The 14823-nt window shown below is 48.3% G+C and overlaps 1 protein-coding gene across 1 annotated transcript; it reads right to left on the minus strand.

The window, feature by feature from the left end:
- Positions 1-58: 58 nt before the first annotated feature.
- Positions 59-13675, minus strand: SQLE (squalene epoxidase). Its single transcript, XM_076069145.1, has 11 exons — positions 12981-13675; positions 9883-10132; positions 8263-8443; positions 7775-7871; positions 6960-7073; positions 6111-6282; positions 5556-5651; positions 4709-4851; positions 4085-4181; positions 3620-3707; positions 59-3005 (listed from the first exon to the last, which is right to left on the minus strand). The coding sequence occupies exons 1-11, from the start codon at positions 13263-13265 to the stop codon at positions 2813-2815; spliced, it is 1716 nt and encodes a 571-aa protein (XP_075925260.1). The 5' UTR covers positions 13266-13675; the 3' UTR covers positions 59-2812.
- Positions 13676-14823: the final 1148 nt, after the last annotated feature.

Genomic DNA, 14823 nt, shown 5'->3' on the forward strand with positions numbered 1-14823 from the left:
GTTAAATTGGTAAATGGGAAAAATAGTATTTCAAAAAACGAAACTTCAAGAAAGCAAATGAAGATACCGATCACGTTTTATTTCAATGACAATGCACAACGTATATATATATAGATATGTACAATCCACCCAAAAATGCTCACAGAACCTCACTAAGTTGAGCTGTTGTGGCTGCAATTCGGTCCGTGTGTCCACCTGACACAAGCGCAGTCTTCACAACGACACCTTTGCTCAAAGCAGACATTTTAATGCCTCTGTAAATGTGAGTTTACTGCTGCTTGAGTGTTCCTCCTGTGCCACGAATGTCCGAGCGTTTGGCCCGCTACTCAAGAGCACTATATAACCACAACAACTCTTGACTATTCATTCATGACCATGAGTCATTGAAAAAGTAATGAGGCATAATTACAGTGTGGAACAAGTTTGCTCCTCAAAATTATAGAAATATTTATGATACACTACGTACACATCCCAGTTGCGACCGTGGGACAGTCCACACAGCGCCACGTTCGGATTGTTGGTGCCATGAAATCAGTTTTTTCTTTTACCAATTTATCTTACACTGATAGGGGCTTGGCCAGTCCTTCAGCTAGCAGTGGATGGATTATCGCTGATACATAACAATATTCTGGACACATTAAATCTCAATGGATATGGTGGTCCAAATGTCTTGTGACCCCCATTTAATTTTCTAAAACGTAATATTTTTCAAGGTTTACTTAAAACAGCAGTTCCACTACTGGATTATTTTTTCCGCCTGAGGACGACCGCTTGTGATGCGATCGAAACGTCGTTATATATTATATTTTATTTTATTTTTCTACCTATGTGACTTTACCGAAAGAACCAAACAGTATAGAAATGAATATGCAAAGGAAAACAATGTTAGGGGTCAATTAATTGGTCGTCACAAGACATCTGGACCACCCTGTACAGTTTCTCCAATTTGGAGAATACAGCTTCACGAGTTGTGATTGAACTGAATTACCCACAGCAGACCTTTGGATTAGAAACTTAATATATATGGCCTGCAGATTTTTTTTGTTACAAGCAGGTTATTAAAACAGTTTAATAGTGAATAGCAGCATTCATTTCATTTAGATTATGCTCATAGGAGCCCAGCTTTTACAAGATGTTACCCACCCAAGTTAACCAAACCAGATGTTGTGTACAAGTAGTACACTTCAAATCACGCGGCTCTCGGTGAGGGCAGCAGAGGGCAGTGTGGTAAAATACGCTGAAATGTAGTCCACTCCAATGTGTCTATGCTCGCCACCTTCACCTCACACTGGCCAGCGGGATCAAAGTGTAACAGCCATGATGCTCACAAACAGGGAGCCGAACCGGTTGGTTCTCGGGAGCAATGCGGTGCACCGAAAATGCGTTTCAATCGGTTACAGCCCAATCGGTTAAAATGGATCATAAAGGTTCGGCTCCAGTTAACCGTTTGTGAAAACTTCTTAAAAACAATTTAAATTTGAAAAATAAGGATCTCCCGTATAGCTTACATTGCAGGCTTAATTGCAGGCTACACATTTGAATCACTACAAAACGCATCTCTTTCTCTCTCTGAGCTGCAGCTTGCAAGAAACGGTGAGAGGGAGATGCAAAGACAAAGAGATGCAGAACAAACTTGGGGTGAGTGCTGTTTGCAGGAACCCATGCAGGCCTTTTAAATACCAAGTACAATACATACAATTTATATGTACAGTACTTTCCTAAAATGTACTCTCATGACGGTTTTATCGATGAACTTGCAGGATACAAGGCAGTTCACCCTTTGATGTTATGTGCCAATGTTAAATATGGATCTCGGAACTAAGCAAGTTATTGCCTGCATAGTGCTTGAAAGTAGCCTGTGACCACCAGGCACGCCAGGCGGTCACAGGCTACTTTTACCAATTTACTTATTTATCCAGGAAGCCACACTGAGTCTTAGGACTCTTTTTCAGGAGGGCACTGCTTTGGGTTTTTATTTTAAGATGTTTTCAGCCAATTAATGAGTCTCTATACACTAACCTGCACCGACTCCCGTACAGGATGTGTAAATAATGACCTCGAACCCACACGCCATGACGTAGTCCTCCCCAAGTGGCGGATCGACAATAGGGTACAGGTATGTACGCACGTTTCATTTCACTTGGGTAGACTTTCATCATCGAAAATAACTGGCCGCTTGGGAGAGTTGTCATCATGTAAAGAAACCGCACAATGTACCAAACTAACAAGTGCTGAAGTTTTGAATCTGTGCAAATACCCTTTGGCGGATTCACAGCTCATCGACGACCGTTTCTTTTAACAATCCTAGGCACAATTTTCAGCAGCTACGGCAGCAGGGCCATAATGTGGTGTGGATTCCCAATAATGAGGTGAGACTGGTACACAGTTGCTATGCAGCTTTTTTACAACCAGAAAAATTTAGAAAAATATCGACTTTTCAGTCTTCAAAGGCCCTGCTGTGTGCTGAAAGCACTGTGCATATTTTACATAATTCCATGCAACCTAACTTACACATGTTACTTTATTATTGTGGTTGTTCACCCAGCAAACCCTCACTGAGTGAAAATACTTTTTTATAGGACAATCTTGGCCATTTTTCATAGGTAAGGGTAATGTTGCCATGTTTAATCCCAATTGAGAAAATTGCAGGTAATTTTTTTATATTGGGATGTTTATCAAATGGGACAAAATCCACACAGAATAGGCGGAGAACAAACACCACACAGAAAGGTGCCCCGAGTCCGAAATCGACAGTGTCCTCAAAATGCCGGTCTCTATACACCACCGTGCCCCCAGGCCCTGTGTGTGTCTCTCAGTAGAGCAAGTACTGCAGTTCGGACCACACGAGAGGGACGATGACGCCCAAAGCGCGGAACAGTACCGCCGCGCTGGTAAGGATGGCGCGCGGCTTGGTGTACCAGCGCTCCGAGTGGAACGCGATGTATATCGCGTACAGCGCCACCGCAAAAAAGTGTCCGATCAGCTTCAGGGGGCTGGGATTCAGGCTGGACACAAATCCACAGACACACACGCCAAATCAACAAATCATTCATGTCTCTTTCATAAGGATTAATCGGCATGTACCAGGTACCTTGATTAAATGTCTCAGCAACCCAATGCGCGTTGCTTCATATCTCATCTCAACAGTCTGGCCAAGGTGACCCCCCCAGTGGCAGGTGTCCCTCTAGAGCACAAGGTGAATGCAGCACCGGCCTGCAGGTGGGTGTTAGTCTGCCTGTAAGGGGCGTGGTTAATAGGCGGCTATCATTTGTTAGTGATTTATTAAATCTCCAAAATGTGGACCATGATGCCAACATACATGGGCTACTCTTTCATAATTAAGTTCTTTCCAAAATTTGGGTTTTACCTACCCACAAAAATTAACCCATGCTGCATCACTATGTGCAAATACACCCATGCACCTCCGATTTGCACAGTTGGCTACGTACGGTGCAAAAGAATTTCAACATACATACGTACATACAAAGGCACAGGCACGCAAACGCAACGTGTGGGTAGCCTGAGGCAACACGTGGGTAGCCTGAGACTCTGTGAAGGAAGTTAACTTGACAGCTGGAAGAGGCAGCAGTGTGGTGATTGTTGTGCGGTGCACACTCACACGGAGAGGAGGCCCACTGGCCCCGACACGCACTCCCCGCCCAGGCGGAAGTAGTGGAAGCACGCCCGCCGCAGCTGCCTTAGCGATCCTGCACATGCATGCAAACAGCACCAAAGGGTCCACACAATGTTCCTTCGCAATGTGCACTGCTGAGACAAGTACTGTTAGAGAGCATCTGTTAAGGAGACAATGGCAGATAAGGAGCCAGTGTTTACAGCTCTTAATATTCCCGGCTACCTCAACAGCACTGATAGTGACCACAACTCACCAGCTTTCCCGTTTAGCCTGAGCCCACCTCGAGAACACCCAGCAAGATTCAGTTAAGCATAGGCAGAAACTCTCTTTTGCTTATGGCTGGACGAATATCCACTGATTAGTCTATGTCCAATACGTGTCTTGATTTCAACATGGTTAATGGGTAGTGACGATCATGGCAGAGGAAGGAATTCATAAGGAGGATTTTACCGTCGGTGGCAGCGAACAGCTCGTACAGCGCCTGGGCCAGGACGTTCACCACGAACGAGTGGGTCTTCTTGCGGACCCAGTGGAACTCCTTCTTGGCCTGGGGACAGAGACGCCACCAATAACAAACATGTCGCGGCGATACACGGAGAGAGTCCCCCGGCAGAACGCTGATAAATATAAAGGACACGGTCCTCCCCACCTTAACTCTCATTTGTTACTTTGAGCTGTCCTTGCTCTCAAGTGTGAAATGAGCTGGTCAAATGGGGTTGGCCAGATTCGTGTGGCCACATTAGCTGCTATGATCCTGCCACGGTGTAATGGTGAGCACACTGGACTTACAATCCAGTGGTCAACGCTTATGATTTCATCTCGCAGTGCGGCATTTAAAACAATTGAGCACGTTTCTAAAATCCCGCCTGTCCACCCAGCAGTATAACTGGGCACGTTGCAGTTGCTCAATCAGCAGGTCACGTGTTGTGGTTTTAATGTGCAGGAACTCCCACGACTTCCAAGATGTATACCCTGCATGGAATTGGAGATCAAATACCCTACAGAGGGGCTCTCTAAGAGATCTCTCTCTGGGGAGGCCCTTTTAGCAGCAGTGGCAATATTAACCCCACTCACTCGCAGCATAGCGCCATCATCCCACAGGTCGGGGATTCCCCGCAGCAGCTCTCTCCAGATGCGCACGTCGTTGAGCACGACGCTCATGCCACCGCCCGTGAGTGGGTGCCGCATGTTGTACGCGTCGCCCAGCAACAGCACTCCTGGGGGCGGAGGAGAGAGGGGATGAGATGACGAGGTGGAGGAAGAGTCGACTTCTACAGTGTCCTCAAAAAAAATGTCACTCCCAAGGTAACCAGTTACTCCGACATTTGCGGTGCAGCGTATCGCTCTATCCCATGATACACGCGGAGGTATGGAGAGAATCCTTGTAACCAAGTGGGTTTATTTATACTATATCGCTCTTAATAGGGTTATTTGGGAGGACCCCTCAAAAAGGAAACTAAAATCGGGCCCTTTGGAAAGTTGAACAGCATGCAAATCAATTCCGACTTGTTGAAGCGTCACATGCCAGGCAGTCCTAGTTTAGCCCTGCACTGTGCAGTAACTGCTGCAGGTTTGGATTGTGTGTTCTTGAATTGGCTTGTGAATTTTAGTGGTGTTTTTATTCTTACCTGTATTGCTTATATTTTTATAAAACAAGAAACAATATAAACATTATAAGCTGTAATTAATTGGGCTGTGGTCTTCATGCAAATAACGCTATTTTCCTAATGGATATAACAGGGTGCACCCCAGCACCGAGTTAGCCCAGTATTTTGAGGTCACAGTGCACGTAGCATCTGACAGCAGTGCGCTGGGTGGGTAGTGCAGGCATGTGTGCAGCGAGGCAGGAGTACGCAGCGATCATATGCAGCACAGTTCCTAGCTGCTGCGTGTTGAGGAGCCAGTGTGAGAGCTGCTTTACCGGATTTGTGGACAGGAGAGGGTGGAAGGAAGCTAGCGGGCATAGTTCTCAAGCGGTCGTTCTGCAGAGCGTCCAGAAACGGTGCCTGAATGTGCTCTGTGAAACAAACGAGACAGAGCGGGCATCCCCATGTTGAACGATACGATGGCACTCGCATCACTACGGCAGCACTGCGTGATGACTCGCACACGATTACGCTGCGTCACTCTCACAGTACGTTATGGTCTCTTGGAAACAGTTTGTTGCTCTCTGGAGTTATTCTTTTTTTTTGCATGCATTTTCAATCTCATCGCCAAATATATTACGATTTGTATCTGGAGACGTGCTATCAGATTATACAGAGCATAGCACCATGTCACATCAAGCGATTGAAACTATCGGAGTCACTTCCATCGTCACTTCTCTGAATTTCTCCATCTCAATCTAGACTGACCACTCACAGACGTGGCCCGCAGGCCACCAGTTAAAAATGCCTGGTGTCTGTCAGCATGTGCAGTGATGGGCGCTGCTGGCCCTCGTCCTCGTGCCCCGCTGTTCCTCGGGGTTCTCACTGACCGGGTAGCTGCGGTGCGATGTGCTCCGCCATGTATTGGCGCATGTCCCGGGGGAGCTGCCCGCGGATGTCCACCAGCACACGCGTCTCTGTCGACGAGATCTGGTAAATGAGCACCGGGCTGGGCTCAGCCAGGACCAGCTCCGCGTGGTGAGCACGGAACTGCCGGCAGTCCTACGGTCCGACAGAGATCATGACAATGATACAAAAGTAATTACAACCACAACGCAATATTAAATAAAGCGCTAAAATAATTACACGTTGCCTACTTGAATAACTAGCTTATTTTAAATGTTATGATCATATTTTCATTGTCATATTTCTTTGAGAATGTTTAGGCTGCCACAGATAATGGGTCGAACTATGGACGCCGAGCCTTCAATGGACGATTCATGGAGCGGAAGGGTGCCCCTGTGTTTCCGCATGTGTGAGGAAATCCACGCACGTGGGATGAACCCGCAGATTCTGCACAAAGACACAAATCCCTACTTGCTGTACTGCTGCCTGTATACCCTTTAATTACCTTGCAGGTGTATATCACATATGTAGGCTGTACTACCAATGTGGGAAAGAAAGCACGATGGAATCGGATCATGTGAAGGTGCTAGGCGAATTGTTACATTGCAGCAAGATGGTGAGAAATGACAACGGCTTATATGTATGTTCAACTTCTTTCGCACCGTACGTAGCCAACCGTGCTAATCGGAGGTGTGGCTTGGTCAGGCCTTCATTCAGCAGTGGATTGATGATGGTGTGATCCAGCAACCTTCCCTCTTCAAGCTGCTCGGCTTCATTACATGTAATTGCGCTCCCTTCCCTCTCTTGCACTCCCCTGGTGGATTGCTTCTCACCTTCATGATGCAGCCAACGAAGTGCGATGAGACGGAGGCCGAGGCCTTGATGAGATTTTTGCGGAACTTAGAGAAGCAGCCATCGGCCACCACCGTCAGTGGAGCGTGCAACTCCTGGGGGTCACACACAGGCAATGCAGAGGTCACACACAGGCAGCGCACCACAGAGGTCAAGCACGCAGAAGTCACACACACAAACCCATGCGAATCGCCCATTACAGGGGTTACGGGATAACGGCATCGGAACTGACGGCTTCACCTCTGGCAGGGTCACACATGATGAGGGGTAAGACAGCATTTATCCAATGCCAGTTGGCCCTTTAGTCAACCCCCTGCTGGATGAGAGCCTCTCAACAGCGTGCGGGTCGTGAGGGATATTTTGACCAATATTCCACATGCTGGTCAGTGCGGATTGATAGAGGTGGGAAGCATAGCCATTGCAGCATAGTACAATATAACAATGGATACTGCTGCACTCCGTTCTGCTGACCTATCCCTGCAGCAGCCTGCAAGCCTCAGCTGGATATAATAAGCACAATAATACATCTCTAACAGTAACAGAAAACCCTGGATCTCAATCACATGGGAATTAAAACATGTTATTACACAAAGTATGTTATTGGACTACATCTCAAGCTGCTGTATGGAAACAACGGGCAGAATTATTTTGAAAGAGGCATTCAGTCACAGGTACAGGAAGGTCTTGAACAGAATCAGAGAGTCTACAGCACAGGTGGCAGGGGGAAGAAGGGATATCCAGACACGGGGGCCGGGGAGGAGTGTGTGGGAAGTATGGAGTTCTAAGTGGATCTCACCATCACTTGCTGGTTGTCCTTGGGGCGGTACTGCACGCCCACCACACGGCCGCCCTCCTCCAGCAGCTGCACCACAGTGCCCTCCACATAGCGCACGCTGGGCACAAAGACCACGACGTACACCGCTGTTACTCACCCACCGCAAACCCTGCCCAGTCACGATGTGCTCTCGTTGAAGTCACTCAGCCTCTAACCTCTAATTGAACCAGATCTCTTTTGCAAATGGCTGGATGAATAGTAACCTATAAGTCTATATCCAGGTAAATTTTTCGGCGGACGACATTTCAACGGGTCCTGGGTCCTTCCTTCACCAACTTGCACTGGCCAGCAAAGACGAGTATAGTCAAATGCCCTCCAAGAATGACAAAGTGTGGAGAGACCTTCATCCAGCAGTGGCTTGACTCAAAGGATGTGAAGGTAGTGAACTTTGACCGGTGGGAGGTAACGGGTGTGGGTGGTTGCGTTCGCGCGGCTTGCCGCGTGCTCACTTGGGGTGCGCCATGGCGGCTCGGCGCAGGCCCATGATGAAGCGGCCGTGGTGGAAGGCCCGACCGCTCTGGATGCAGTTACCCTGCAGTGCTGGGTAGGGGATCTGCACCTCACAGCCGCTCTCGCAGTCGTGCACCACGTAGCCCTGCACCACGTGTGCATCCATCCCCTCCACCGAGTCTGCACCGCGCGCACGCACAAAGATTCCCCATGTAACCTTTAATAGACTGTTGGGGCAATTGCTGTCCCCACTGCTGATGTTTACACATCAGACCAGTTACTCATTTGAGGCTGAGTCGACCAAGGGCAGGCCCAGGATTGGTTCAGATATTTGCCACTGGTGTTGGCCGTGAGTGGAATAGAACTTGGATAGCAGGGTTTGTAGCACAGCGCACTTACCGCTACAATACCACTCCTGACACACGCACGTGGTAACGACACGCACATACAGAACGTTCAAACACTAAGACAGATAAGGATGTGTGATTTACACACAAGAGTGTGGTGATGCAATCCGACATTTAAGGCATTATGGGAGGACAGAAATGACGAGCACAATTGCAGATTTTCCTGTCTCGAAATAAAATAACCTGCAGCTGTTTTTGTTATTAACATTCTCTGTCAATTATTGTTTTGTGTTATGTATCATAGAAATGATATCCAATTAGGATCCACATCTAACAGAGAGGGTCCTTGCCTATAAATATCTGGCAGGTCACCAGCATTGGTTTAAGTAAGCCTGGCTCTGCTGATGAGATCCTGAACATCAAAACCAGTCCAGTGTGCTTGTGTTGAACCAATGCTGCTGAAATTATACACTCTCAGAAGGTGGTGTGGTTGTGTAAATACTTATTTTTACTATTATTGTGTTTTTTATATACATGGGGCCAGCTCCCTGGGTCAGGCAATTCCGTTTCTTTACACAGCCCCCATCAAGACCAAATTTAACCAATTTTCAGCTGCTAAGGTTACTTACATTCCTTAATTTTATACATTTTATGCAGTAATTAAAAAAAATGTATTTATACATACACGACAGCTTAAGGCAGAATGTTTCTTATCCACGTAAAAATCAAATCAATCAATATAAAATATATATTTTATACGGAAAACAAAGTCTTCGGCCCACAATGTGTGCTACTTTATGTCTGCGACTGTATGGGAAGGCCTTTATCCAGCGGTATATTAATAACAGGGCTGTACTCATACGTCCAACTCACAGGTGGAACATAGACAATAGTGGCCTCAACTGTTTCATCACCACCGCTCCCCATGGCCCCGCTGGTAGCAGCACTGGCGTTATCTCCTATTTGCGTAAATGATTCATGAAGCATTCGGCAGCTTCAATAAACCCTATCTGTACCTACAGCTGATATGATTAAATTCTGAGGATAAGGAGACCCCTATCACTGATTATTAATCTCACTGTGATCATATGGAAGTATGGCCCTTTTATTGATCCACCGCTGAATGAGGGCTTCCACACGGCCATGCATTTGGTGGGAGTTATTCTACCATACTTCACGCTGCGCTGTACGGTAACAGTGCTTGTGGCAGTGACATTAATACTGGCGGTGATGACGGCGTGGGGCGGTGGTTGTGGTGGTGAGCTGGCTGACCCTGCAGGCCGAGGTCTCGTAGCACGCGGTAGCCCCCGGGCTGCAGCAGCTCCCCCACGATGCGGTCGGGCTCGCGCAAGTCGCGCTCCAGCACCGTGACGCGACGGCCGTCGCGAGCCAACACAGCGGCCAGCGCAGAGCCCAGCACGCCGGAGCCCACGATCAGCACCTCCTCCTCATCGCCTATCTGCGCGTGGGGCCCACGCAGGCCCGCGCCGTTCACTGCCGGCTCCCCGCCCTGATGGCCGCACTGCGGAGACGCACGGGCACGTGAGTGAGATTCGCACAAAGACTCGCAACGCCATCGGGGGGAAGCATTTTTCAGTCCAAGGTCATGTACACGTGTATAGGCCCTTTGTAAATCCACTTCTGGATGAGGGCCTCCTCTCTCAGGTTGCCACCTGTTCACGTTGAACCTGGACAGTTCTGATGTCAGGAATTTATTTGTGCTGAGAAAGCGGGAAGCATTGACGTTAGAGCTCAGTACATTACACAATGGGTGCTGCTGAACTGGCCTCAGCTGACAATGTAGCCCTGAAGCCCATAACACCTTTTTTATGCATGGCGGTCGCTCTTCAAAGCACAATCCAGGCAAAAACCCTGCTTAGCTTGTCAGATCTAAAGAAATCGGGCGCATGATGTGGTCGCAATCATAGACTACTTTTAAAATAAACTCAAGTGTCTTTACGTTTCTTTAATGTTATCCCAACTGTGTTATCGTCGTCACCTCATGAGAATAAGAATGCATTCGTATCTCTCACACAGCAGTGTAACCTTGTTTGAAAAAGGCCCACGGAAGTAGATACAGGCAGACCTCGCTTAGAACTCAAGATGCGTTCCTGGAGAAGTGAGTGCTTATGGAATCTTTGAGAAGTGATTGCTAATGAAGTGAGCGCTAAAGGGCCATTATACCATTATATATTGGGATGCATTCCCGAAAGCGTTATTTCTTACGTATGAGCAACATATGAGGGCTTTATTGGGGTATCGGTAATAGCGCTAATAATACGGATGGTAAACAATTTAATGAAAAAAATATTGATTATAACATCAGTATTACGTACTGTACTCACAACTACATTCTACTCTACTCATTACAAGGCAGCGGTGGGAGACGAGGTTGGAGCTACTGTGCTCCCAAACCGGGTCTTCGTGATGCCCTAAGTCAAAATTTCCGTGAAGTTTCTTTTAGGTGAAGCTCACCTGGCTAAACGCACTGTAATAACATTGGGGGAAGAAAAAAACTAATCTATTAAAAAATACATATAATCGTGATAATCGAGTGCCCGGAGGGCGACTCAAGAGCGTTCGTCGCTCTCTCGCTGGCTGGACGAATGTGGGGACGTTTCCTCGGGCAGCGCTGCCTGTTTCTCACTCTATACATGTTTAATTTAATGTTTAATTTAATGTTTTTTGGGGGGAAAAAATGTCTCCAGCGCTACAAGGAATCAGCGTTTTACGGGGGTCGTGTTAGGCGAGGTCTGCCTCTGAAATCCATCAAAGAAGTGTGAAGTCACCCACTCAGTAGGAGGCAGCGCCTCCTCACCCACTCAGTAGGAGGCAGCGCCTCCCCACCTGCCCTGCCACAGACAGCCACATTTGTTGTATGACAGCGGAGACAATATGATCTCTGCTCAACAAGAACATGACGCGGTCCTATGGCAAGTTTGACACTGACTCATTATAAACAGTTGCTCAACAGGCAACGTTAAAGTGCTGCGTTTCATCTTGATGCTGACCAACCCCACCGCTCGTGTTTCTCGGCCTCCTGTGTGGAGAGTGTGTTTATCGTGTATATGCCGTTAGAAAATTCAGGAAAACTGGCCTGTAAACAAACAAGCCTTATATGATTTAAAACCTAAATAAATAACTCCCCCTTGCCATATGTCTCGTCACGTAAAAATGTTAATATTTTGTACACATCCCCCATAAGCCACACTGCCCTCTGGGAGTGTGTAATTACAGCAGTATTGCTCAACACAAGCAAACCGGCCCGGTTTCGACATTCATTGTTCTCATCAGCAGTCAGCTTTGCTTGAACCAATGCTGGTGGCCCGCCACATGTCCATAGGTAAAGACTCTCTCGGAGAAATGGGTCCTAGATCGACGAAAAACTCCTAGAATAGGTATCAAAGTATCGTCGTTTGCCGATTGACAAGAACTGCTGAAGAATAGAGACTGTACACTGTGTTTGACTGTCCTGCCAACAGGACTCGCACGTCGAGCGGCATCACCCCAACACACAGCCTTGGTTAGACCACCACAACCTGAGTCAACATTGTGGCCCCGTAATGTTAGACACCAGCAGGAGGACGGTGAACCAACTATGCCGCTTTCATTATTGTTAGGAGTCATCGGTAGTCTTATAGCCAGTGCTTAACTTCCTTTCGCGATGTTTTTTTTATGGAACGCTGCTCGGCTGGTTTTGAGTTGGGGTTATCGGTGTAAGCAGTACTACGAGAGTACACGGCACAGTTCATCCATAATAATCCTATATTACTATTGCACCATGTAGTCCTATAATTTTATGAATAGGTTTATATTGTGAGGTCAGAATAGGGCGAGGGGGATGCAGAACGGGCACACGTCTGAGTGTTATTATACAATGCTGGGTTAAGCCAAGTTAGGCCTGGCGATGGCTTCTGTCAGCCGTCACAAGAACCGAACCCCTACGACATCGCCGTATCTCGGCCTATATCATCGTATATTCTGCACAACCAGGCTAATCATTCGTTTGCGTTGTGTATTATACAGGTTTGCGTCCAAATATGACCCAGATCTAACATACAGGGAGGATCCCTTGCCTCTAAACAGTCAGTTCACCAGCATTGGTTCCAGCAAAGCCTGACTCTGCTGATGAGACACTGAATGTCGAAACCGGTCCGGCGTTTTGCTTCTGTCGAACCAATTCATCTTCTGAAGAAAAAAAAAACTCCCAGAAGGAAGGCAGTGGTGGCTGATGGGATGCGTAAAATACTTTTATTTTCTGGCAATATGGGAAGGAGGCGTTGTGTCTGCTTAGTAATGTGGTTATATTCTCCCCAGCCAGGCTATCAGTGATTGTTGTGCGAGTGCGTGGTGGGGGCACGAACCGCTACCTCATCATCTTCTTCCACCTCGTCCTCTCTGCCGGTTCGCGTCTTCACGCGATGCTGCGGCTGCTTCTGTCGGCCGAGTCCCGCGAGGAGCCGGCGGACCCCGGCCCCAGACGCAGGCAGCGCGGCCAGGAGGCCGTGGTGAGACCCGCGGCCCCAGCGCCGCGACCAAAGCATCAGGAGGATGAGCAGAGACAGTCCGGCGAGCCCCACGTAGCCGAGTCCCTGCAGCCCCTCGCCCTTCTTGTAGAAGTACGTGAAGGTGGCGAGTCCCAGGAAGGTCCACATGGCTCCGCGCTATGCAGATGTGGGCAATATCGTATTGCGATGGTAATATTCCGCAGAAAATGCAGTATGCTACTGGTTAGTACTGTACTGGTGCAGTAGTGCTGCAGTATTGGGTGCTTGCGCTCGTGGCAATGAAATAACGGTACTTGGGGGGGTATTGCTGATACCACTGTTTTACTAATGGAACTATAATACTAGTGCCGCCGTAGTACCGCAGTGCGGGTGGTACGAGTGCTGTGGTAGTACTGAAGTACTGTGGTTTTGCTCGTGCTGTGTAGTCGTTGAGTAAGTGGGTACAGGACTGGCTGTTATCGCTGCGCATTGGCAGCCGGCTTCGCTCGCGAAGCGCCGCTCGCACGAGACGCGTACGTGAGCACCTCGCGATATTTCCCAGCTCGGATAAGGCCGGGGCAGGCGAGGCCGCGCCACACGATTGGCCGACGAACGTGCACGCGAGTCGCGAGCGGCTCGCTTCGCCAATCGCGGAGACGGGGGAGGGGTCACGAGTCTTATACGATCTAGGAAATACAAATCCCTTGCATCCTCTAACCCGCACCCCCAGGGCCCTGTGTCGCCCAATGACGGCCGAGCCGGCTCGCCCGTACGAGTTAACGTCACCGGCTGAGGACCAATGGGCGCGGCAGGCGGAGAGAGCTCGCCATCGCATCGCGGCGCTCGCCGACCAACGGGGGCGCCGCGCGACCTGGCGCGAACCAATGGGAGCGCGGGGTGGGTGGAGGAGGGGGGGCACGAGAAACAGGCGCGCGCGCGAGGCCACCCGACGCGGCTTGAGGTTGCGCAACCGCTTTTGGAGCTCGTCCGTTTCCAAGCAACCAGCGGCTCACCTCAGCCCGTTTCCATAGCAACCAGTGGCTCACCCCAGCCATGTTCGATTCACTGCTGGATGAAGGCCTCCCCAAGCAGCCGCCGCTTCTAACAGTCATGATTATTCAGAAGCCACTGGCGCTATGCACTTTTAAATCAAGATTGAAAACTAATTTATCTCAAACCGCTCACACATCATACACCGACTCGCACATCATACACTCACTCACGCTGCTGCTGACTCACTCACACATCATACACTGGGAGTGTCGTGCTGCCAGTTATGGCTGCAGTTTTTTGTCGTCCGTGTTATATATGTCGTTTATTGTTAAATTTAAAATCACAGTTCCTATGATTAGTTGTTACATTGTTTTTTTATAGCTTTATTTTGGTGATTCGAAAACATATGGTTAATCCAAATTGTCTTATGGTTGTTGTTGTTGGCTTGCACCACATTGATTTTTGCACACAGCGTTTTAATACTTTTTTTTGTGTGGAATATTTGCTGGTTTATTCCAGGATGTTTCTGTTACGCGTTGTCGTTTTAAGATGTTCTGTGTTCAAATTTTGTTTGTTGCGGTTGCACCCGACTTAAGAGCCGCATGGCTCACAGGGCTATACCTAATAAATGAAACTTGAAAACTTGTTCTTCCTCCGCACCTCCGATGAGCACGGTTGGCTACGTGCGGTGCGAAATAAGTTAAACACACATCCCCGAGATGCAGCATCCCTC

Source organism: Petromyzon marinus, chromosome 23, assembly GCF_048934315.1.
Source record: "Petromyzon marinus isolate PM22_M1 ecotype Great Lakes invasive population chromosome 23, UKy_Petmar_22M1.pri1.0, whole genome shotgun sequence".
NCBI lineage: Eukaryota > Metazoa > Chordata > Hyperoartia > Petromyzontiformes > Petromyzontidae > Petromyzon > Petromyzon marinus.